At 38.2% G+C, this 26309-nt stretch overlaps 1 protein-coding gene across 2 annotated transcripts in view; it reads left to right on the top strand.

Moving 5' to 3' along the window:
• The first annotated feature begins 1220 nt into the window (after window positions 1-1220).
• Window positions 1221-26309, top strand: part of LOC105493756 (guanylate cyclase 1 soluble subunit alpha 2) — a 347998-nt gene continuing 322909 nt past the window's right edge. The window contains exon 1 of one of the 2 annotated variants that reach the window (XM_024796548.2): window positions 1221-1274. In XM_024796548.2, the coding sequence (XP_024652316.2) occupies window positions 1251-1274 (24 nt within the window). In that variant the 5' untranslated portion in view covers window positions 1221-1250. Of the gene's footprint in view, window positions 1275-24294; window positions 24607-26309 lie in introns of those variants that run through there. The other variant, XM_071075528.1, reaches the window with a different exon arrangement.

The raw sequence follows: 26309 nt of genomic DNA, 5'->3' as shown, positions 1-26309 counted from the left end.
GAAACTTGCAGGGTGAGCAAGCAAGCTTACAGAAGCAGAACAAAGGCAATTTATCAGTGACAGATACTGCAACTCTAGCGTGTCCTGTGACCTTTGCCATACTGCACAGATGGGAAAACAGGAACTTGCAAAACTCTTACAAACTTGCAAAAATAATAATGAGAATGATAAGGGGGAAAAGGGAAGCTGAAAGGGGAGAAGAACTTGTTTTTCTCATCCCTGTGCTGGGATGGGAGGGAGAGGCTCTGGGGCTCATCCCTTGAGGGCCCTGGCTCTGCAGATAGTGTTATCAAAGCCATGCCACAGCTCTGCCTATCGCTGGGTCTCAGAGTGTGTCAGCCTAGGTACAAGGCTTGTTTTTTTCCTGCTTCTTAATAACACTATGATGTGCCTTAGGGAGAACTTATATGGGTTATGTGAACTTTCTTCAGGCAGGGGTTATATTTTTATTGGCTGCTAATTAAATGTTATTGAATCAATGACATGCATTAAACAAGAGGTTTTAAAGTAGAAACATCATTAAACAAGGCTATATATTGATTGGTTGATAAAACTATTGTGACCAGAAGCTTGCAGGAACCTAACTTTGTATTTCCTCTAGGAGCAATGTTTCAGTGTTTGCTAATTCAATGTTCACAGCAACTTTATAGAACATAGCTTCCACAAATAATGAGAATTGACTATATATATGTAATTTTAAAGTATTTAAAAGTACTTTATAATCATAAGCTCTAAGTATTAATACATTTCTTCTGTACTGAACAAATGTACATTACATGCAGTACTTGGTTTTCTGTTCCTGCATTAGTTTGCTAAGGATAATAGCCTCCAGCTCCATCTCATTCTTTTTATGGCTGCATAGTATTCCATGGTGTATATATACCTTATTTTCTTTATCCTGTCTATCACTGATGGACATTTAGGTAGAGTCTACATCTTTGTTATTGTGAATAGTGCTGCAGTGAATATACACATGGATGTATCTTTATAATAGAATGATTTATATTCTTTGAGTATAAAGTTTTTATTAATATATAATTAATTATGCACACACATGATTTATTGAATTAGCTTTATCATGCAGGCAATCAAGAAAGATAAAATCAAGGAGTATAAGATAGAGATAAAATAAGGAAGATAAAAGAATTACATTATTAATTGAATTTTTATGATATGGCAGTAAAAAAAGGAGAAAAAAAACAACAGAGAAGAGAGATGAGGAAAGAGAAAGCAAGAGAATTGGAGGAAAAATGGAGAGGAGAGCAGAACCTAGGGTAAGTGGGTAGAAAATGAGGTTGTGTTACCTATTTGGGGAAGAAGAGAGGTTTAATAATTACACCTGCCTGTGAAATGGAAGTCAGAGGGAATAAACACATCCACATGCAAACATGCACACACACATTTCAAGAGTGCCTAAAATATAGAGATTAAAATTTTATTTCTTTTTTAAAGAAAACCTTTAGTTAATTCATTCATTTATCTATGAAAATGGTTTTCCAACAGTGTTAATGGGGATAAAATCCAGTGAGAAATGTATGGGAATTATGTCATGCAGTGGAAAGGGAGTGTTAGAGGCAATGCAACTTCGTGTTTATAGCAAAGATTTGCCTTTCTTTATGGAATTCTACAAAATTAGATGCATTTTGTTAGCTTGACGCATCTAATTTTGCATCAAGAAGAATCTTTTTATTCCAAAATTATTTGTTCTAGCATAGGCTCATTAGGTGGGCATCTTTTAAAGTATGAAAACCTCAGTACATTTATATGTTACCTTATGATGAATTGAAAGTAAAAATAAAACAGTTCAATATGAAAATATTAACAAATTTATGAGACTTGTATATTAAATTTCAGGAATCTATGTTATTGCATTTAGCAAGAGTATGTCTGTTTATCCCAAGTTTTGTTGTTTACTTTAGCTACATATTCTTCCTTTTAAAGTTAAGTGATGGTATATGAAAGGGTTTCTTGAACTTTGTGGTGTTATGTCATGTCATTGGTGTGATAAATCAATACTGCACAATAGTACTTGAAGTATGCTTATAATTCACACTGATCTTCATACTTAAATTTGCAGGCTACCTTGACACAGATCCAAATAAAAGTATTTTTGTAAATTACTGATGTTATCTAATCCAGTGAAATTGAGTTATATGGCCATGTCTGAATAATTCTCATTTTGATAATTTTATATGAGTAATCATGATATTCAGAGTCATATAATGGTCAACTCTCTAAATTAGATTAAAAGAAATATCTATTTTGGGTTACATAGATCGACTTTCATTTAGTGCTGAAAGGTCAGGCTTAAGACATTTCTAAATGGCACTTACAAAAACTGTAGCACTTTTACTGCCAAAGGGCAGGAGAAAATGCATTTCCCCACATAATTCTGAATGTTAAAAAAAAAAGAAAAATCAAAGAAATAAATTCCAATTTAATCTTTTACCTGAATGTCACTGATCACCATGAATCTTTGTTAAAATGTCTTCGTTAATAGTGTTATAAACTGTCATTTGCTTCAAAATTTTAATGGTTATAGAGATGATAGAACAACATTATTCTGCTCTTTTCAAGTGATTTGACTTTCCTTAACTAGTTCCCAAAGACAGATTTTGAGCTTTCTGGCTTTTGGTTTGCTGAGGCAGAGGAGAAACGTTACATGAAGATTTGTGTTACTTAGCACTGGTCTTCTGTGAAAATAACTATTCTGAGAGAAGTGGCTTGTCCAAGGAAACAAAAGTATTTCACAGACTTCTTTCAATGTCTTTATTGTGTAGCTAAGGAGTGGGAAACCCTTGACTAATGTAGGCAATGTAGTCCTCTTAGTCTAGTTTCTTTTGGCTTAAACCTAACTGGAATAGTATCATTTATGCCTATAGTTTCAAAAACACAATCGGACAGTGAGAGCCTTTAGTCCAGTTTCCTAGACTACCACAAGATGGGGCTAAATTATAAGTAGACAACGATATATGTGGTCTATCAGAGCAGGCATTCACCTGATTTTAATTTTGTGATTGTTGCTGTTGCTGTTGTGATGGGAAAATGAGTATGTAACCATCTAAAACTTACAAATTTTAGTAAGTGAAATATTTTTTAAAACAACTCAGGAAGAAGTATTTCTTCTTCCTGAATGATCTACTTTAGTGGATGTATATATCATTTTTTTCTTGTCCAAATAGCAAGTTTGCCTTTTTGCATTTTAAATTGTTGTACTGATTATGTATCTGCATATATAACATAAAATACTAGTTTAAAAAAGATTTGTCTAGCATTCCATGTGATGAAATACCTCTTCCTAGCCTTTGTTTCTTTCCCCATGTCATAGACATTATCTCTTTCTTCTCCTTCTTTTTCTGTCTTCCTCCTTTTCATCTGTCTCTCATTTTTATCATGTAACTTAAATGCTAAGGGTGTTTTTCCATTTTCTATAACTTCTCCTACCTCTATGACTGGGGAACGCTAAGCTAGCATGCTCAGATAGAACTGAAGAAATTCACTGGGTTAGGAGGAATGTGCATCCAAAGAATTTGAGATCTGGTCTTATGTGCTAAATATTCATAAATATAAAATTGTATTGATAATATTTATTTATTAATTGACTATTCACTGAGCACAGACTCTGGGCTCAGTACTATACTAGATATTAAGTATAGATTACTTAGGACAGAAATGACTCGTTTAGTAATTAGATTTTTGTAAATGCACAGATAATACGTTTTCAGTTGATACGTTTTGACAAATATATTTACATGTGTACCCAATACCCAAGTTGAGATATAAAACAATTTCATCACCCCAGAAAGTTCCCTATTCCGCTTAATCCCATTTCCAGTCAATTCTTCCTGCCCATACTCCTATTCCTAGCAACTACTTTTTAAATTTCTGTCACAATATGTTCATTTGTCCTCTTCTTAAACTTGATATAAATGGAATTTGCTGTTTTGTGTATGACTTCTATCACTCAGCAGGGTGTTTTTGAAATTTATTCATCTTGTTGAATATATCAATAGTGTGGCTATTTATAGTGTATTGTTTTCTTGTATAATATACCACAGTTTGTTTACTCATTCTATTGATGGATGCTCAAGTCACTTGTGATTTTTGACTATTCTGAATAAAAGTGCTATGAACATTCTCATACACGTCTTGTTGAAGACATACACTTTCACTTATTTTATGTATAAAACCAAAAATGGAATTGCCGAGTTCTTGCATAGGTGTATTTTTAACTTTATAAGAAATTGCCAAATAGTTTTTCAAAGTAGTTATACAATTTTTACTCTAAATAATAATATAAGAGGTTTCCAGTTCGTCCACATACTCAGCAGCATTTCCTATAATCAGCTTTCATTTTAGCCATTCCAGTGGGTATAAAGTAGTATTTCACTGTTTGGAAGTATACCTAACCTGATAAGGGTATTTATTAACAATACTACCAGAACTCTGGAGGATATGATGAAAAAAATCGAGAATGGCAGTCAAGAGTGAAAAGAGGAATCCTGGAGAGGAAAGACAAAGTAGTATGGGGATTAAACTATGTAATAAGAAGGAATGAATGAATATTCAGTTTTCTATGTTAAGCAGTTGTCTGTGATAATAGGTGTAAGAGTCATTAAAAGTGCTGACCAGGAGAGCGAGACCATCCTGGCTAACACGGTGAAACCCCGTCTCTACTAAAAATACAAAAAAAAATTAGCTGGGCGTGGTGGCGGGCACCTGTAGTCCCAGCTACTCAGGAGGCTGAGGCAGGAGAATAGCGTGAACCTGGGAGGTGGAGCTTGCAGTGAGCCGAGATCGCGCCCCTGCACTCCAGCCTGGGCAACAGCGCGATACTCAACTCCGTCTCAAAAAAAAAAAAAAGTGCTGACCAAAGCAGGGAGAGACCTCAGTTATGTGGTGCATTTAGCTGTAGCCTAGTTGATATTCAGCTTAAACTTTAAACAAGTATTGACTATATGATAGTAGAATGTTTCAGCTATCATTGCCCCAGACCTCTTCTTGCTCTCATTCTCATGATGTCTTAAAATGCTGGTCATACTCTGTTCGAGGAATTAAAACTAATTACAGAAAATTTCACCCTGAAGAGTGTCCTAAAATTAAATATCCCTATCAACACTTTGCCCTTGACCCAGACTCACCTACAGATAGACTATTCTGGCTTAAAACCATCTTTCTCAAAGTGAAAAAGGGGAGTTTGTCCAAATCATCTTGTAGTAGGATGAACACAATGTCTTCTGAAAGGAGAATATAGAATTTATCACTACCATAGGTCATCAAAACATTTTGTAGGACTTTTATTGGTCATAAATATGATGGAGCTAATATATTTAGATCTTGGCATTAAAAAAATCATTCACCACTGTGGTTACATTTCACTATCTCAAATGTTAAATTCTGCATTTTAAAACTTGCCAACCAACTTTTTTAAAAAATACATTTACTTTGGAATAATTTTACATTTACAGAAAAGTTGTGAAGATAATACAAAGATTCCATATACCCTTGACCCAGATTTCCCTACTGTTAAACAACTCTCACAACCATGGTGCATTTGTTAAAACTAAGAAATGAACACTGGTACATTACTATGAACTAAACTTCAGACTTCATTTGGATTTCACCAGTTTTCCTGCTAATGGCCTTTTTGTTTGTTTCAGGATTCAACCCAAAAGATAGACTATTGCATTTAGTTGTCATGTATCCTTAGTCTTCTCTGACCTGAGATAATTTCTTAGTCTTTTCTTGTTTTTCATGATCTTGATAGTTTTGAAGAGTCCTGGTCAAAAATTCTGTAGAATGTCCCTCAATTTGGATTGTCTGTTGCTTTTCACATTATTAACTTGGGTTATAGTTTTTTTGGAGAGAAATACTATAGAAGTGGAGTGTCCTTTCCATCACAACATATTAGAGGGACATAGTATCAATATAACTTATCACTGGTGACGTTAACCTTAATCACTTGGATGAGATGATGTCTGTTAGGTTTTTCCACTGTGAGATTACTATTTTTCCCTTTTCACATTCTATTCTTTAGAAGTGAGTCACTAAGTCTAGTTCGCACTCACCATGTAAGTGTCTGTGGTGGGGGCAAGGGGCATGATGGGAATTAAGCTCCCTCTCTTGGAGTGGAAAGTATTTACATATATTAAAGGGAAATTTTCTGTACAGAAGATTTATATCTTCTATGCACTTATTTATTTTTTCAATAATTTATTTTTATCAATATGGACTCATGGGTATTTATTTCATACTTTGTCTTAGAGTCTAATAATCCATTATTTTGTTCAAAGGTCTAGCTTTGTTTGGACTTTGCGAGCACTTTTAGGTTGGCTCCAGTGACTTTTTCACATAAATAACCCCTATTTCTTTCTTTATTTTCCTTTTTGGTGCTTACTTTTTAACATTACAAGATGCTCTAGATTTTTATTTATTTTTTATTTTATTTTATTTTATTTTTTTAAACGGAATCTTGCTCTGTCACCCAGGCTGGAGTGCAGTGGCATGATCTTGGTTCACTGCAAGCTCTGCCTCCCGGGTTCACACCATTCTCCTGCCTCAGCCTCCCGAGTAGCTGGGACTACAGGCACCTGCCACCAGGCCCAGCTAATTTTGTGTGTTTTTAGTAGAGATGGGGTTTCACCGTGTTAGCCAGGATGGTCTCGATCTCCTGACCTCGTGATCCGCCCACCTCGGCCTCCCAAAGTGCTGGGATTGCAGGCGTGAGCCACTGTGCCTGGCTGCTCTAGATTCATCTTATATTTTTCCTGTGCTGGCTCTAGAATCAGCTATTTTTTTCAAGGGCGCCTAGTTTCATTTACTGGAAATTGCATTTAGAAACCAAGATTTTGATACTGGATGTGTTTGTTAAAACTGGGTTTCATTGCCTTTAGACCCTTTCTGTGGACACAGCTAGAAAACAAGTGTATGAATACTATGTATACATACATCATATTTGTGTGTACACATAATAACTACAGAGTGTTTTACAAGGGCTTGGGAAGTGCCTTTGCATGAAATGTAGAAGGAAATACCAATATTTTAAAAGTCAAAGGATTCGGTGGAAAATGTCTCACCCTGTGCCAGATATTACTCATGTAGTGCTACTTTTGGTGGATAGAGGTGCTAGGGACTTGGCATATCACCGAAAAAACATTGAACCAATTTATTAAATGGCTGAATTATATTTTGAGGTTTATTTTTTCAAAACAGAATTTATTAATCTTAATCTCTCCTCCTGCAAATTTTTAATCTGAAAACTTTGTCTGCGATAAGTACTTCTTTTACTAACTCTTTTGGATATTCCTATGATGATTATTTGTCATCTTTTCTCTTTTTTTGGCTTCCATATTTGACTTTTTTTCTTTACCTAATAAAGTCCTGATATTTTCACTGCTTAAAAAACCCATAGAATAAAGCTATATATAAAACTTATGTAACTAAAGCTATTATCTACTTTTCTTTCACTAGCAATCTAGCTGGTTAAGCCAGATATAACACCCTGATCTTGCTTTAGTACTGCTCACTTTACTCCAGTGATGTTTACTAATACAATTGGCCCTCCATATCTGTGGGTTTCTCATTCATGGATTCAATCAACTGTGAACTGGAAATACTAAAAGCAAACCAAAAAGGATGGTTATGTCTGTATTGAACATGTATAGACATTTTTCCTTGTCATTACTTCCTAAGCAATACAGCAGAACACTATTTCCACAGTACTTACATGGTATTAGGTATCATAAGTAATCTAAAGGTGATTTAAAGTACTCAGGAGGATGTGCTTAGGTTATATGCAAACCCTACACCATTTGCATAAGGGATTTGAGCCTCCATGGATTTTGGTATCTGTGGGGGTCCTAGGACCAATCCTCCATGGATAGCAAGGGACAACCACATTAATGTCTTCAAGATGCCCATGTCTTTCTTCTCCTTTCATAGTTAATTTTGAGGGCCTGGAAGCAGGGTTGCGGGGGGCTTTCCTTTTTTATTTTCCAATTTTTTGTTGTTGCTGCTTCAGTGTCCTTTGATCCAGTTTTTTCTTTCTTTCACAGGTTCTTTTTTAAAAAAAACAATTTAAACTGTTATGTTAGATTCAGGGGATACATGTGCAAGTTTGTTACCTGGGTATATTGTGTGATGCTGAAGTTTGGGGTATGAATGATCTCGTCACCCAGGAAGTGAGCATAGTACCTAATAGGCAGTTTTTCAGCCTTGATCTTGTCCCTTCTTCCCCCTCTAGTAGTCCCCAATGTTTATTGTTCCCATCTTTATGTCTGTGTGTCCTCAATGGTTAGTTCCCACTTATTAGTTAGAACAAGTGGTATTTGGTTTTTTGTTCCTGCATTAATTTGCTTATGATAATGGCTTCCTGCTGCATCCCATGTTGCTGCAAAGGACATGATTTCATTCTTTTTATGTCTGCATAGTATTCCATGGTATATGTTTACCATTTTTTTAATCCATTCCATCACTGATAGGCATCTAGGTTGATATGATGTCTTTGCTATTGTGAATAGTGCTGTGATTAATATACAAGTACATGTATCTTTTTGGTAGAATGATTTATTTCCCTTTGGGTATATATCCAGTAATGGGATTGCTGGGTTGAATGGTATTTTTGTTTTATGTTTTTTGTGAAATCTCCAAACTATTTTTCACAGTGGCTGAACTAATTGATATTCCCACCAACAGTGTGTTAGTGTTCCCTTTACTCTGAGGCCTCATTAACATCTTCTTCTACATATTATGCTGCACATCGTCAAACCCCTCTGCTATCCTATAGTATCTGACTGGATACCTAGGACCTTTACTTGTTGTGATGGTTAATTTTATGTGTCAATTTGACTGGGCCATGGGATGCCCAGATATCTGGTTAAACATTATTTCTGGGTATGTCTGTGAGGGTGTTCCCAGAAGATTAGCATTTGAGTTGGGGAACTGAGTAAAGTAGATGGCTTTCCCCAGTGTGGGTGGATATCATCTAGTCCACTGACGGCCTGAATAAAACAAAAAGGTAGAGCAAGTCTGAATTTGCTGTCTGCCTGACTGCTCTAGCTGGGACATAAATCTTCACCTGCTCTTGGTACTCCTGGTTCTCAGGCCTTCAGACTTAGACTGGAATCTATACCATTGCCCTCCAGGTCTCAGGCCTTCACACTACACTGTCAGCTTTCCTGGGTCTCCAGCGTGCAGACAGCAGACCATGGGATTTATCAGCCCTCATAATTGCATCAGCCAATTCTTTATAATAAATTTTATTATATATATTTATGACATATATGATATATAAATAATGGGATATATAATAATAAGATATAAGACACTATATATATATGTATTTATATATGTGTGTGTGTATTTGCATGTGTGTATGTCCTATTGGTCCTGTTTCTCTGGAGAACAACAACAAAATATACCTGTTGATTATCAGTTGTCAGTACAGTTGGGTGATTTATATACATAGATACAGATAATTTTATAAACATACATTATCTCTATATAGAAATCAGGGTAGAGCATAAAATAGTCTACACTTGATATCCCTACTTTCTAATTTTCACCTCGCTCAACTCACTGCAAACTGGCTTCCAGCCTTCACTAAAACTACTTTAAGTTTTCCAGAGACTTCTTGACAAATCCAATGAATGTTTTCCATTTCAAAAAGCTGTTATTGGACTACTTTACTGTGTTTAACTATGGAGTCTTCAATTCCTAAATTTATTGACATGTCATTCTTCTGATACCTCATTGCCCTTGCCTGGCCTGTCTTTCTCTCTTTCCTCTGATAGCCATCTTAGATGTTGGTGTTGCTCAAGTATTTTTATTTGTATTTTCACTACATCATCTCTGTGTATCAGTTTCCTATTGCTTCTGTAACAACTTACCACAAACTTAGTGGTTTAAAGCAACACAAGCTTATGTTCTTACAGTTCTGGAGGTCAGAAGTCCAAAATCAGTTTCACTGGACAAAAGTCCAGGTGGTGGGAGGGCTGTTCCTTCTTTAGGCGGTGAGGGGAGGATATGTTTCTAGCAGCTGCTAGAAGTCTCCTATGTTCCTTGGCTTGTGGCCCCTTTCTCCATCTTCAATGTCATATCACTCAAATCCCTAATTCTGTCATCACATAACTTTCTCCTCTAACTCTGATGCTTCCTGCATTCCTCTTATAAGAACCCCGTGATTACACTGGGCCCACCTAGATAATCCAGAATAATTGCTCCATCTCAAATTTCTTAATTACATCTATAAATTCCATCTTGCCATATAAACTAACATATTCACAAATTCTAGGAATTAAGGTTTTGAGATATTCAGGGAGGTTATTATTTAGCCTGCCACCCTCTTGTTGATCACATTCATTCTTAAGGTTTTGATTAAACTAAATGTTGATGATTTTCATATCAGTATATTCTACCCAGCTTTCTCTTCTGCACTCAAGATCCATATATCCAACTGCCTGCTAGACATTTTTACCTGGATTTATCTGAAATTCAATTATGATAAATAGACCATATCATCTCCCCCAGGCAATTTTCACTTCCTGTGCTCTTTATGTCAGTCAATAGTCACCAAAACTGAAATATGTGGTCATTCCTAAATCTCACCACTCTCTCAGTTCCCATATTAAGGTAGTTGCTGCATCCTGTCAATTTAACTTCTATTTTTGTCTAATATGTCCCCTCTAAGGCTTCCTTATTTCAATGATCAGTTTTCCCATTTGCAAAATGGAATAATAGTGCATAATTCTTAAGCACTATGATATCAACTGTACAGATAAAGAAATTAAAGCATAGAGAAGTCAGAACCTTTTGCAAGGTTACATAAAAAGAGAGTTGGAATTTCAATGTAGGGTTCAGCTTTTTCTACTTTAGCCAAGTTCCTTTTATCTTTTCTGGATTATTCAAATAGCCTCCTAACTATGTTCCCTGATAATAAGTTTGGCCCTTGAAGTCTATAGTTCTCATTGTCACATGATCTTTCTAAGATACAATAATAATTCCTCAACACGGTTCTCTGTGATCTGGAGTCTATGTACTTCTTATTACTATATTCTACTGAGCCATATCCTGCTTTAATTCAATACTGTTAGCAGCCCTGATATCCTTATATTTCTTGGTGCATACCTGTTGTTCTCAATCTTGTGCTTACTCTGGCTAACTTTTGCCTAGACTTTCCCTCCCTTAACTTCCCCATCTTTAAAATTCTACCTGTTCTTTAAAACTCAGCTCAGGCATAATCGCTAAGAAGGTATTTAAACTCCCTTTTCCCTAAGTTTGTATTAATTAAGTGCTCCTCTATATCCTGTGTGTATCTCCACTATTAGACCTACCATTCTAAAAAATATCAGTTTGTGTGTCTGTTTCTCCTGTTCTTATATGTATGTGTGTTTTACTCTATTGCTGGATACTTGAAGAGAAAGATTGTGTTTTATACTATTCTCTCTTCACAATGTCTAGCACAGTTCCTGACATAAAATATTACTCAATAAATGCTCTTGAATGAAGAAATGTGTGCATATTCATTTTTATCATTTTCTCAACAAGATTAGAAACAGTCTTTGTGTTTTCTGCATGAAGATATTATCTCTAAGTCTTTAGATAATAATCATAGTGGAGGCAATAACCATGCTGAAGAAAGAAGATGAATTTCACCTGTGATGTGGATTCCTGTCTTGATAAGAAATTTCCTCACATAAAATAATAAATATGAAATCATGATATTAATGTTTAATAGAAGAATACTTTTATTGTCCCTATGAAAGCATTTTTCTATTTTTGCCTTGTTCAATATAAGTAAGCAGAAGGTATAATGAAGAGAAAATGTAAAATGCCTTATTTATACAATTTTCATTTCTTATAAATAACTAGTAATAGAAGGGAAATCTATTTCTGTTTGTATACATATTCATTGAAGCAGGAAAGCACCAATGACAAGTTCCAAATTGTCAATTTACCCAACAGGAATATATCTATTTTGTGTCGCAGTAACAGAGGACCAACAGCTTGGAAAAAGATTGTTCTTCTTTGTTAAAAAATGTATAGCTTTGTTTGAGAATGCTGGACCTTGCTCCAGTCTTGTGTCAGCTGCTCCTGTTATTAGTGCTATACTCCAATGAATTTGAGTGACAATCTAGTTTTGCCAGTGCTCATGTTTACTTAATTCTAAGATGTATGAAGAATATCATAATCTATTTTATAAATTGACACTATTAGTGATTTACGGTGACTTCTTTTTAAATCTGGATAGATTGCACAGAAATTATGTCATTTTATGTAATAAGGCACAGGTTTTTTTTTTGTTTGTTTTGCTAATGGAAAACTACCAACAAAAAGCAAACAGCAAACAGCAAAAAGGAAAAGTGCTCATTTTTGAAATAGGACACCAAATAGGGAACAACTGAGGAAGAAATTCTGCTAAAATAATTGGGACTCAAGGGCACTGAAAATCTATGACCTCATCAGCCTGGAGACAATTAATTTTATTATGGTTCATTACATAACCTCCTGATATTACAAGTACCATGTAAACTAAGAAAAAGGAAGAAGCAATGAGAAGAATTACTGATAGAGAACACGACAAGCATTTCCCTTCAGTGGTTTTAATATTTAGTTATCTAATTAAAAGACAGTTTTGAAGTAATTAATTATGATATTTGGATGGAACATTTGGATTTACACTCCAATCATCATTTGGACTTCTTTTTGAGGCACTTTTAAACAAAGTTGCAAATGGTGGCTACTGTCTTATAAAAATGAATGGTGTATATGGGATGGCTGGGAATGACTCTTGTTCATTTTTCATTTGTTTTCTCAAATACAGTAGTGAGCACTTCCACTTGTGCTATCTCTTCGCAAATAATCCACTTGTTAAAATGCTCATTCATTTATTAATCAAATGTTGTCCCCTAAGCACTCTTCTTTATATTGTGTGCCTCTAGCAAATCCATCTAGTCATTGTTTTGGTTTCATTCCAGTCTAGTGATTTCAAACTCCTGTTGGCCAAACTTTGTTCTAGAATTGTATTTACAGCTGAGCACATGATATCCACCTCCCTTCTTCAGATATTCTGCAGTTGCCTTGACAAATCAGTATTCACACATTCATTTGTCTTTCTCCGTTCTCTTCCCTGCCTCTAATACATTCTGAACCTAGCTGCAAGCATTCATTGTGTATATTTACCCTGATTCACTAATTGACAATAAATTCCTGAGAGCTAGTCTTTTCAGTTTGTATGGATGAACATTCTCTTTCCAGTAGTTGAAAAAAGGTAGCAAGCTCAAAACCTTTTTCTCTGATAGAAAAAATAAATGTATTAGATTGAACATAAGAGCATAGTATATTTGGTATGAGTCAAGGTGGAATCATTATTATTGACCAATCTGGTTTAAAATCCTCTCCACTGAATCCACTAAGTTATTATCTTGGGACACCAAATGAAGAAATTTTGGGTCTGTTCATTAAGTGAAAGACACACCACTGACCCTAACACAGAAGTGGCACTTACTAGGTTTTTGGGAGAATTTTAAACCTTTTTTATTTTACTTTTTATTTATTTATTTTATTTTATTTTATTTTTATTTTTTATTTTTTACTTTATTTCCGAAAATGTCTTTTTTTTATACTTTATGTTCTAGGTACATGTGCACAATGTGCAGGTTTGTTACATATGTATACATGTGCCATATTGGTGTGCTGCACCTATTAACTCGTCACTTACGTTAGGACATTAGGCATATCTCCTAATGCTATCCCTCCTCCCTACCCCCACAATAGGCCCCGGTGTGTGATGTTCCCCTTCCTGTGTCCAAGTGATCTCATTGTTCAATTCCCACCTATGAGTGAGAACACGCGGTATTTGGTTTTCTGTTCTTGCAGTAGTTTGCTGAGAATGATGGTTTCCAGCTGCATCCATGTCCCTACAAAGGACAGGAACTCATCTTTTTTATGGCTGCATAGTATTCCATGGTGTATAAGTGCCAGATTTTCTTAATCCAGTCTGTCATTGATGGACATTTAGGTTGATTCCAAGTCTTTGCTATTGTGAACAGTGCCGCAGTAAACATACGTGTGCATGTGTCTTTATAGCAGCATGAATTATAATCCTTTGGATATACGCCCAGTAATGGGATGGCTGGGTCAAATGGTATTTCTAGTTCTAGATCCTTGAGGAATCGCCACACTGTTTTCTACAATGGTTGAACGAGTTTACAGTCCCACCAACAGTGTAAAAGTGTTCCTATTTCTCTACATCCTCTCCAGCACCTGTTGCTTCCTGACTTTTTAATGATTGCCATTCTAACTGGTGTGAGATGGTATCTCATTGTGGTTTTGATTTGCATTTCTCTGATGATGAGTGATGATGAGCATTTCTTCATGTGTCTGTTGGCTGCATAAATATCTTATTTTGAGAAATGTCTGTTCATATCCTTTGCCCACTTTTTGATGGGGTTGTTTGTTTTTTTTCTTGTAAATTGGTTTGAGTTCTTTGTAGGTTCTGGAAATCAGCCCTTTGTCAGATGAGTAGATTGCTGATAAGCAACTTCAGCAAAATCTCAGGATACAAAATCAATGTGCAGAAATCACAAGCATTCTTATACACCAATAACAGACAAACACAGAGCCAAATCATGAGGAACTCCCATTCACAATTGCTTCAAAGAGAATAAAATACCTAGAATCCAACTTACAAGGGATGTGAAGGACCTCTTCAAGGAGAACTACAAACCACTGCTTAATGAAATAAAAGAGGACACAAACAAATGGAAGAACATTCCATGCTCATGGATAGTAAGAATCAATATCGTGAAAATGGCCATACTGCCCAAGGTAATTTATAGATTCAGTACTGTCCCCATTAAGCTACCAATAACTTTCTTCACAGAATTGGAAAAAACTACTTTAAAGTTCATATGGAACCAAAAAAACGCCCGCATCTCCAAGACAATCCTAAGTCAAAAGAACAAAGCAGGAAGCATCACACTACCTGACTTCAAAGTATATTACAAGGCTACAGTAACCAAAAGAGCATGGTACTGTTACCAAAACAGAGATATAGACCAATGGAACAGAACAGAGCCCTCAGAAATAATACCACACATCTACAGCCATCTGATCTTTGACAAACCTGACAAAAACAAGAAATGGGGAAAGGATTCCCTATTTAATAAATGGTGCTGGGAAAACTAGCTAGCCATAAGTAGAAAGCTGAAACTGGATCGCTTCCTTACTCCTTATACAAAAATTAATCCAAGTTGGATTAGAGACTTAAATTTCAGACCTAAAACCATAAAATCCCTAGAAGAAAACCTAGGCAATACCATTCAGGACATAGGCATGGGCAAGGACTTCATGTCTAAAACACCAAAAGCAATGGCAACAGAATCCAAAACTGACAAATGGGATCTCATTAAACTAAAGAGCTTCTGCACAGCAAAAGAAACTACCATCAGAGTGAACAGGCAACCTACAGAATGGGAGAAAACCTTTTTTAGTTTTTAAAAATTGTTTCTGTAAAGGTTAACTTTTCATCCTACTGATATGCTTGGAAAATAAGCCAATTTAGACAAATAGTAAATTGAGATAAGGAGATGATATACTTTATTGACTGGAATTATATTCTTGGAAAATACTATAAGCAAATAATTTATAGCAAGTGTGCTTCAAGTTTGACTAATATAAAGAATGTGTGTGTATATGTGAAGGGGGAAAAGCATAAAGAATCTTAGCTTTGTTTTTTGTTTCTGTCTTTTTAGAGACAGTGTCTCACTCTGTCACTCAGGCTGCACATACCTCAGTAATGGTTTGCAACTGGTTTCCCAGACATTGAGGCAATCTGCCCTGCTGGTTTATGTTCATGGGAATTATGAACTTTATAGATGACTGAGCAGCATTTACTGGCTTGTACGAGACTCTATTTGTGTCATTTCCCAGGTCAAAAAATTAAAATTTTTTTTTCAATGCCTGTCAGAGAAAGTTCAGTCAACCTTTCCCAATCTGGTCTTTATCTTCTTATTCTATTTCTTGCTATTTCTCAGTATGCACTCTGTTATCCAGTTTGGATGTGATACATAGCATTTTCAAACACAACATACTCTTTCTCTTCTCCATGCCCAATTAATTTGTTTCCATCTATTAAAATTTTACCAATTCTTCAAAGACTAGTTCAAGCCCCATTTCCTTCATAAGCAAATATTTAGAGTTTATATTTCTTTTTCTGCTAGAATATTATATTACTTATTTTCCACATGACATCTAATCTAGTACTATTTTCTATGGCCATTTACCTTTTCATGTTATTTGACTTTTCCTTATGCTTATTACAGTGTAAGTTTTTCAAAAGTAGGAACCATATATTATTTTTATAATGCTTATTGTGTTTGGTTTAATATTAAACGTTCAGTTACTCCAATATGTGTTGAGATGAATGGATGAGTTAACTTAGCCATGATGGCTATGTGTAACTGGACTAATGCAAACCTATTATTACAACCTGAGAAAAGGACTCAGATAAAATTCTCGACAAATAATGAGCCAAACTTTTTTTTTCCTCAAGTAATAGTCTTTCTTAGAGATAGCATTCTACACTAGAACTATAAAATAAGATTTTGCAGAGCTAAGAGCTTACCTGTGATTAACTATGTCCCATAGGACCATGGACAGTTTCCTCAATCTTTGCATGCCTTTGTTTCTGTATCGGCAACATACAATAAAATGCCTTATTTCCCTTGCTTGACAATAGAAGTTATAGGAAATAATGAGCCCCATCTTTGACTTTCCTGTTCTTTCCAAACAAAGAATGGTTGCCAAGATTTCAGGGTCTGTATTTTAAAAATATATAATTTTAGAAATATATGTGTATAATTGCATGTATGAAGTCTTTTTAAAAATAATATTTCATGAGGTAATATTGTTCTCATCTATCACATGTATAGCCCTTGGTAAAAAAAAAAAAGTACATTTAATAAATATCAAAAGCAAATAATTTGTCTTTGCAAATTTTCTTATTATGTATTTAAAGCTCAATTTATAGACAATCAGTTAAAACTTTATGAAATGTTTAAATATAGTATAATGCACTATTTATAAACCACAAATGCATAGGCAACACTATGTATACAAAATTATTGCAGCAAAAAATGACGTAAAATACACCATTTTCGTTTTACATTTGTAAGATCTTACTGCCTATTTACTCAGAGTCTGTAATCAAGATAAAAGACAAGCTTTTCTGAGAACTTTGGAAGCTGAGAAACCAGAGTCCTGGTTTCCAAACGATGTACCAATAGGTCCTAGGGCAGTGCAGTGGATGCACGTGGCTGATGAGGTATATTTTAACATTTTGAGAGGAACATAGTGATGCTTAACGTCAGTTGACTACCGAACAGACTATTAGCTTGAGGTAGTTTATAGTTTTAGCATTGGATTGTGCTATCATATTTTAATCACTTTATGCATTTTTGAAGGTGGGATTTGGAGGCTGCTATCATTACAAGCAACAACCATGGGAAAATCAGTGTGGAATAAAATATGAGGATGACAATGTCCAATATGATTCCAAGATTTGAAAAGTTGTGCAGTGTTCAACTTTATTAGCTAAAATAATTAAATAATCATAGTTAATAATGAAATAAAGATATTTTTCTTTCACTTTACATGTATTATGTTTTCAAACGCTGCTAAGTTGTTACGATATAAATAATTATTGAATAGTTCAGACGAAGCTACATTTTATTTTTATTCTCTGTTTTTGAGACATAGTCTCTCTCTGTCACCCTGGCTGGAGTGCAGTGGTCTCGACCCACTGCAACCTCTGCCTCCTGGTTCAATCGATTCTCCTGCCTCAGCTCCCTAAGTAGCTGAGATAACAGGTGCCCACCACTACGCCCCACTAATTTTTGTATTTTTTAGTATTTTCACTATGTTGACCAGGCTGGTCTCAAACTCCTGACCTCAGGTGATCCGCCCGTCTCGGCATCCCAAAGTGCTGGGCTTATAGGCGTGAGACACTGTGCCTGACCTACATTTTAAATTGAATTGTTAGGTATTTCTTTTGACCTACGGTGCTATTAAAAATTACTGAGAAAACCTGAAAACCAAGAAAATCTGGGAATTTTCTTCCCTGAGATGGAAGTCCAAAGAAGTTTTTGGAGATTGAGCAGAGATGATTCCAGCTGATGTCTGCATGCTGTGGAGGGAAACACAGAGTCACTTGGGGGATCCTGGAGGAGAGGACTGAAACAGGCTCACTTTGGGATGATTGTGTATACATATTGCTTATCTGGAAACAATGATTACTCTGCTTCTGTGGCGCTAATGAGGCCCCATGTGAAATAGAGAAATGGAATATTTGAATTTAGTTCACAGTCGTGGTACAGATGCCTGTTCATTTTTGTATACAGAAAGAAGAATTAATGCTCATTTTACTTACTATAAGGAGAACTGCCAGAAGTGAGTAAACATAAGTTTTATTCTAAAAGTTTCACTACTTTTGGTGGAGAAATGTTTTAGAATTATTTTAACATTAACATGGGTTTTTAGGCATGAACTAATCTATTCATAACTGAGGCCCTCATTTCAATGTCCACCTTGAAAAGTTTTCCAGAAATTATCATAACATTGGGTATCAACTGTCACTTGTTTCTTACATTTTTAAACAGAAAATTGTACCTATGGATTATCTTAAGGGATCCATTACATTTCCACTTAATCATTACTAATAACATTTTTCGAATGTTTTCTTATCTAGTGACAAAAGAATGCTTCATACTTAATGTTAATACTTCTAAGAATTCTAGTCATCATATTAAAATTGGATTTTAAAAGATTTATTATTTAAAATAATGATTAAATAACAGACTGCATATTTACTATAAATTGGACATATTTAAGTAAGTGTCTATTAACATTAACAAAGTTATATTGAGGCATTCTTATTGATAATTCATACTTATTATTGTAGCTGTCAAGCTTAATAAGCTGCAGACAGGAAGATATAATTCCTTTATATAATACAATAAAGCAGACAGAAGAATTAGGTTATGGAAAGACAGAGAGATAGTGAGCATCTAACCAAATAGGATTCAGTTGAAATTTTTCTTTTTTTATCCATTTAATTCCATGGACCATGTTCATGGCAGTTTTGTATCAGGAGAGGATCTTGAGTGGCTTAAGGAGGGATCTGTAGAAGAATTGAATTCTCAGAAAGGATATGACAGGGAAGAAAAAGAGAATCTAACCTTATGATGATGTATGTGGGTACATTTTTTAGGCACAAGATATATCTGGAAAGGAAATGAACAGTTCAACAAATAGAAAAATCATAGAATTTTGAGGATTGATGATCACCTAAGGATTTTATCCAACACTTTTGATTTTAGAGGTGAAGGGTTTGAGTCCCAGAGCAGTTAACAACTTGATTTTGGTCACAGAGCTAGTTATCAACAGAGAAACTACGAGAATGTAGAACTTCTGCACATGTCAGTGCTTTTCCACATTATGTTCCAGGACATAATTCATACAAGTTAATTGTGTATTTAATATTAATTTTAATGCAATAACCCACTCACGTTGTGATTTTAATTCAGCATTTTTAAAATCTGTTTTTAGGACATTCGAGGACAAGAGACAGGCAGGAAGGGTGTTTCAGTGGAAATAGCATGGGTTTAGTAGTCAGGATTGGAATTCTGACTTTAATATTTATCAGCTCCATGACATTGGAAGATATTTTAAATCTCTGTGCCAGAATTTCCATAACTTGATAATTGGAAAAATATGTCCTATTATGTTGGGATTAAGAATCCCAATTTAAATAAAGCGTATAGAGACCTGGGATTGTTGAGTATGCAGACAAAAAGGCTGAGAGTTGTAGGAGACTGTGGTGCTGATATTAGTATTCAAACTGTTGACTAATAGGGTCTCAGAGGAGGATGGATTTCTGTGGTGCATGGTTGAATGTAAAGCCACTTAAGGAGAGAGTGGTGTCTGAAAGAGGCACTGACATACGCTGATCACTTGCCTCTTTCTCGCTGTCATGGATTTGATGCATCAAAAAGTCAGTTATTACACCCTTAAGTATCTTTCTGGGTCAAATTCTACTAAGTGTAGCATTGACTTTGTTGCTTTTCTTTCTTTTTTTTCCCCCTTTCCCACAGCCCTCTCCTCCTCTATCCTTTTTTGAGCAGCAAGTATGCTACCCCTTCGGGATGGTTTTATGATAAAATATAACTATAGGACAATGGATTACGTTGTCTTCTGTGTGTCCCTTTATATATGAACACAGCAGATGGTTCTTCTTACTTTGATATTATCCTTAATTGTTTTACTTACAAAATTGTGCAACAATATGAAATACAGTATCTCTTATTTGCTGCCAGTCTTTCTCGGAGAAAGCACATTTGCCCTCTTGTAAAAGAGGGGATATGTTAAGTGCGAGAGTAGACAGATTCACAGACACAAACATAGGGTGAAACTAGCAGGTGAGCAGTGTGCAGTGTGCGTGTGTGTGTATGTGTGTGTGATTTTCTAGGTTAGGGATCCGGAAAAACTTGTCCTAGTTAAGGATTCACCAGCTACTATGTTTCTTTAGAAAACTTGCTTTAATATTACATGTACAATTCCTGTGAATTGCCAGATTTATGTAAAGATTGATAGGGAGAAATTCTTCAGTCTTCTATCAGGATAGAGCTCTGCTCCAGGGAATGCTTATGCAAATCTTGCGGATTTTCTTACTGGAATATTAGATGGATGAAAAGAAACTAGTAAAGAGTTTGGACCTGGGAAATGCAAAGAATTTTGGGAAGGAGGACTGATTGCAGTTTTTATTTGAATTTGACACAGATGACTTTTCTTCAACAACTTCTCTGAGAAGGATGAAAATCAGGTTAAACGAGGCTATATAAGTGAAAGAGTTTATAAATAGGATTGATTTATGTGAAGGGAAGGCATACACAAACAATAATTACTTTATGTTTAAATGTAAAATAGTCACCATCTTGACTAAAGTGAAGAATCTGGTTTTTTAGGAAGTCTTTCCCAATGCTTGATCAATCTGAGTTGTCAGGTGCCTATGCCAACTTCACAAATAAACCAAGTATATTTCTGCATTTTTCCAGTTGGAGAGTGGGCTTTAAATAGTTTATTAAAACACAATATATCCAGCAGGGCTGGATTTGTGGGTATGAGTTTGCGCAACCTTCTTTTCCTAAAATCAGAGCACAAACTATTCATTCTCAGCAGACTACTCTACCTACAGTATTCAGATTGCTTTTGCTAGCTGTAAGGCTTCTTCTTTTTTTTAATGGAGAGTAGCTATGCTTCATTTTAAAAATGTCAGTTCTAGTATAAACACAGCACTCTTCATATTGAGAGCTTTTGAACCCTGCTCCTGAACAGAAATACAAAGGAAACCTTTGAAAGCAAAGCAGATGTTGTACTGGCTATATCTAGGCCTTGATTTGTTTATAGTTTAAAAATCCATGGGAAAATAATGATCAAAGGCAGGGTGTAATTCATACAGAAAATTGTAAGACCACTTCATCTGACTAGATTCTGTAAAGAGTCTTTGATTCAAATGGTTCACACAAAGAAAAAATGTCCCATAGGTTCAGAGTTCTTTCTGGCAATAAACTTCCAGTGTAAACAGGAAGGCTCTTGGGCCTCTTACAAATTTTAGAAACAAATGATACTCATTGCCTTGCACTCAATAATTTTGACTTTGAGACAAGAGTTGGAATGGTTAGTAAAAAGTTCCAATTCTAAGTTCAATATGAAGTTTATTTGCCATTACCATAATATTTATTTGTGTGCGCAGCAGTTTATTGAAAGAATGTGAAGGACACATGCTATTTAGTCTATTTAATACTAACTAAAATTCTGTAATTCTCAAGAACTTGACTGTTATATAATCAGTACCAAAGAAGAGAACTAGGAACTCCAATCCTTTATGCTGATTGATACTGCGCAGCAGAAATATTAAACAACTACCCCAAAGTTAGAATAATGTAATTTTCATTGTAATTTAGAAAAAGGGGCTAGTGAAACTTTTTAGCAAAATTGATGATTTTTTATGATTAAAAGTGTAATTTGAGTCTAATTTTCAATGGACACAAATGCATATAGAATTAATTGAAGTAATGGGGAAATCAATAGTAGATGCACCATACAGTTTAAATAATAATTGTAACAATTATTTTAAAAGAAACTTCCTCAGCAGGATGAGAAAGAATATATATGTGAATATATATGTGAGTATATATATTCTTTCTTATATGTATATGTATATACATATATACACACACACATATATATATAATTTGAAGGGGGAGTGTCTGAGTGATAGTACACACTTTTCTATCTTTAAAGCCTATTTAAGATCTGGGAAAAAGGTATGCCTCTGAACCAGTTTGAGTGGATTTTTCCAAATGAAACCTCAAATAGCATTTACATTTAAGCCCTCACAAACACTTGGGAAGATTTGGAGTTAAAAGCAAATTGTGGTGGGGGTTCAGCACAGGTTTTGTGGTTTTGTTTTGTTTTGCTTTTTAAATAAACACAGTCCACACAAACCCGTCTGCCTTCACCTGGAAGGACCAGTTCTTTAACAAAAAAACGCTTTGACTTCGGTTTCCCTGGGAAACCAAAGCCTGAGCTCCTGAACTTTTCTCTCCGCGGATTCGGGGGAGCTAGGGAGGGTGCTCATCCACTTTATTGCAGGGAGAAGTACAGCCTGGGACCCCTCTTTTGGGATACTGTCATTTGCCCCTTCTACCATCCCTTACTCTATTCTCAGAACCAGTATGAGAGTTTTCTGGGGCTAAGGCAAGGGGCAGTGGGCTCAGGCGCTGGAAGGACTGGTTTGCAAAGAGATAAGCTTTGGAATGAAACCGCACAGCTGAAAACTCGCGGCAAGAGATGATCGTGCTGTGGCGAGTCAGTTTGAGAAGCCTTCATCCCTACTCCTCTTAGCTTTCTGAGCGGCATTTGCAGTCAGGTGCAAACAGATCGCCTATTTGGCGCAAAGAGCCCTAAGGATGAGGGACGTGGGATCATTCCCCGGTTTCCCCCCGGCCAGATACTAGGTAGTTTGAGGAGAAACTGTTTTCCAGTTCTCAAGGCCTGCAAACGCGGCTGTAGGTGGCATGCGGAGCTGTCCAGCACTAGTGAGGTGTCGGCGGAGCCGGGAGCCCCGCGCACCCCGCTGGGCTGAGACTCAGCAACAGGGCTCTCTTGCCAGAGCAGACGCTGTTCTCACTGCCGCCCCGTTCTGGGCTCGCTCCGCGCCCACACGGCCTCGCACGAGGCGGGGAACGCAAGTCCCCAGGAGCTGCTCCAGCAGGATGGGCGCCAACATGTTGCCCCTGTCCTTCCCTTCCCCTGTAAGCGTCTCTTCTGGAATAGGCTGGCTGGACGCTTAGCATTTTCGTTTTGCTTCGGAACTTCCTAAATAAACTCGGAGAAAGGACATGGACCCTAACCCCCACTTCACACTGTCAGGCTTCCCCAAGGTGGCTCCAGGGGGAGGCCTCTCGCCCCCCAGTCCCGAGTCCTTCTCCCCACCAGCGCCTCCGGGGCCCATCTGCTCCCGAGGGCCGAGAATAAGGCGTTTGGGGTTGGGGCCCCTCAGTCCGATCCGAGCTCTTGTGCGCACCTTCTCGGGGCAGGGAGGGCGCGCAGAGGACAGCAACGAAGTGTCCTCGTTGCTCCTGAAACGTGGCGACAGGCGAGGCAGAGACTCCCAATGAGTATGAGGGCGACACGTGATACCCGCGGAGGGAGAGCATGGGCGGGGGGATAAAGGGAGAAGGAGGGAGGCGGGCAGCAAGTGGAGAGAGGCGGGAGGAGAGGGGCGGGAGCAGAGAGGGAAAGGGGGCGAGATAGGCGCGCAGGCGGCAGAAGCCTCTGCTTCCCCTTCTGCTTGGGCCGTAGCCCTCCCCGCCCCGCCGACCGCGGTCACACACTCGGAGCCTCCCCGTGAGCGGGAGCGCGGCGCACGGCGATGCGCCGAGGCTGGCGCTGAGGCGGCGCCGCGCGAGCAGCAGCAGAGGCGGCGGCGGCCCCCAGCCCAGCCCGGCGCCGCCGCCGAGCCCGGGCCCCAAGGTGTGGCGGCGCCCCAAGTTCCCGCCATGAGCAGCCGGCTCGGGGGGCTCCGCGGCCCCGGGGACTCCCGCCCCGCCGAGCGCGACCGCAGCGCCCCGCGGCCCCGACGCGCTTAACGCTGCGGCTCGCCGGTCCCACCACCGCCGCCTCCGCCGCCGCTCGCGTCCTCGCCGCCACCGCCTCGGCCGCTGCAGCGCCGCCGGCAGCATGTCTCGAAGGAAGATTTCGTCCGAGTCCTTCAGCTCCCTGGGCTCCGACTACCTGGAGACCAGCCCGGAGGAGGAGGGGGAGTGCCCCCTGTCTAGGCTCTGCTGGAATGGCAGCCGGAGCCCGCCCGGGCCGCCGGAGCCCAGCGCGGCCGCCGCTGCCGCTGCCGCCGCCGCCGCCGCCCCAGCCCCGGCTGCTTCTGCCGCCGCCGCCGCCGCAACGGCCGGGGCCAGGAGGGTGCAGCGCCGGAGGCGGGTCAACCTGGACTCGCTGGGCGAGAGCATCAGCCGCCTGACGGCGCCCTCGGTGAGCGGGGGGCGGAAGGGGGGACCGCCTTCAGGGGAGAGGACGCGGATCGGTAAAGTTGGCGCTGGGCGAGCCGGGGCGCGAGCTCAGAGCCCGACCGCTGGGGGGCGGCCCGGCCTCACCCTGCCCGGCCTAGGGTTCCAGTGGCTCCGGGCGACAGAGGATGCCCTAGGCTAGGGCGGAAGAGGGGACTAGAGCACCGGGAAGGAGTAAGATTCCACTCCTTTGGGGTCTCCTGATGCGGGGGCCAGTCTGCCCACCTCTAGCCTTGAACCCTACTTCACCACTGTTCCCCCTGGACAGCCCCAGTGCTGCTTCACACCCACCTGTTTTCTTTCCCCTAAACTTTCCCAGGCACTGTGTTCTGCAGTTCGGCTTCCCTATCTTTCATCCTGTTCTCTAGCATCCCAAAGGAGCCCCAACCCCTTCCAGGAAACCCTTCCTCTCCTTATTTCCCACACTCTCTTGGTCTTTGCGTGACCTTCTCTGACATCGTTGAATTCCACAGGCTATCTGCAGTCTATGTTGCATCCTTTTTCTCAGATCTTCAGATACTTTTTGCCAGATACTTTTCTGAGTTGCCTTCTGTTGAAGAAATCTCTAATCTCGAGTTTTCCTCACCCCGTAGCTTTTTTTTTTTTTTTTCCCCCTTATCCACTAGGCATTTATTCTTCTCCGGGTAAACCTGGTGTCTGGTTTTCTTTTTTAAAAAATTTAATTTAATTTAATTTTAAGTCCCGGGATACATTTGCAGGATGTGCAGATTTGTTACATAGGTGCCAAACGTGTGCCATGGTGGTTTGCCGCACCTACCAACTCATCACCTAGGTATTTAAGCTCCGCATGCATTAGCTATTTAAACCGCTCTGTACTTCTTGCACCTGTACCTCATCCTTTACTCTCTTTTCAATGGATTGTCTAGTGCTTTCTCTCTTACATTAGCTATTTAAACCGCTCTGTACTTCTTGCACCTGTACCTCATCCTTTACTCTCGTCAATGGATTCTCTCGTGCTTTCTCTCTCATTTTTTGATGGCTTCTTTATATTAGGCCCTTCCTAAATATTTGTGAAATGAACAAATGCCTCTCCAAACTTGTGCTCATCTTGGGATGTCTGTATCAGCAGTTTCAGGTGTTCACCAAACTCCCCCTGGTTGTAGGCATCCTTCCAGAGTACTCCTGTCTCATTCTTGCCCAGGCATTTCAACTACCCTTGGCTTTTACCTCTTGCAGGAATGCCACACCTCTGGTACAGTCTTACCCTGTCTGGGAGAGCTCTGTTTTGAAGGAATCCACTCTATTGCGACAGAATTTGAAAAAGATTCAGCGTCAAACCTTCATCCATCTTTTATCCTCACCCTGACCTTGCATACAAGAGCTTTAACTACTCCTGACAGCACTTTTACCTACCCACCCCTAGGATTTTTACTTTTTTTAAAGTTTCCAAAATGAATCTGAACATTGATCTTGTTTGATTACTGTTGAGTCTCTCTCTTTTGAGATTACTACTGCACATGATGGTAGGAGGGACCTAAGAAGGAGTGGGACTCTGAGGGGACTGAGTACTGGTACTAGGCAGTTCTACAAATATTGTTGTGGCACTTCCATTAATGGAGAATGATTTTTTTCTTTTACAAGACCTGATTGAAGATGTATAAGTCACTTATTATTTATTTTGAACTAATTTAATTCTTAAGAACACGT

Source organism: Macaca nemestrina, chromosome 12 (assembly GCF_043159975.1).
Source record: "Macaca nemestrina isolate mMacNem1 chromosome 12, mMacNem.hap1, whole genome shotgun sequence".
NCBI lineage: Eukaryota > Metazoa > Chordata > Mammalia > Primates > Cercopithecidae > Macaca > Macaca nemestrina.
Note: the sequence above shows the minus strand (reverse complement) of the source record. Positions and strands in the feature narration are given on the sequence as shown.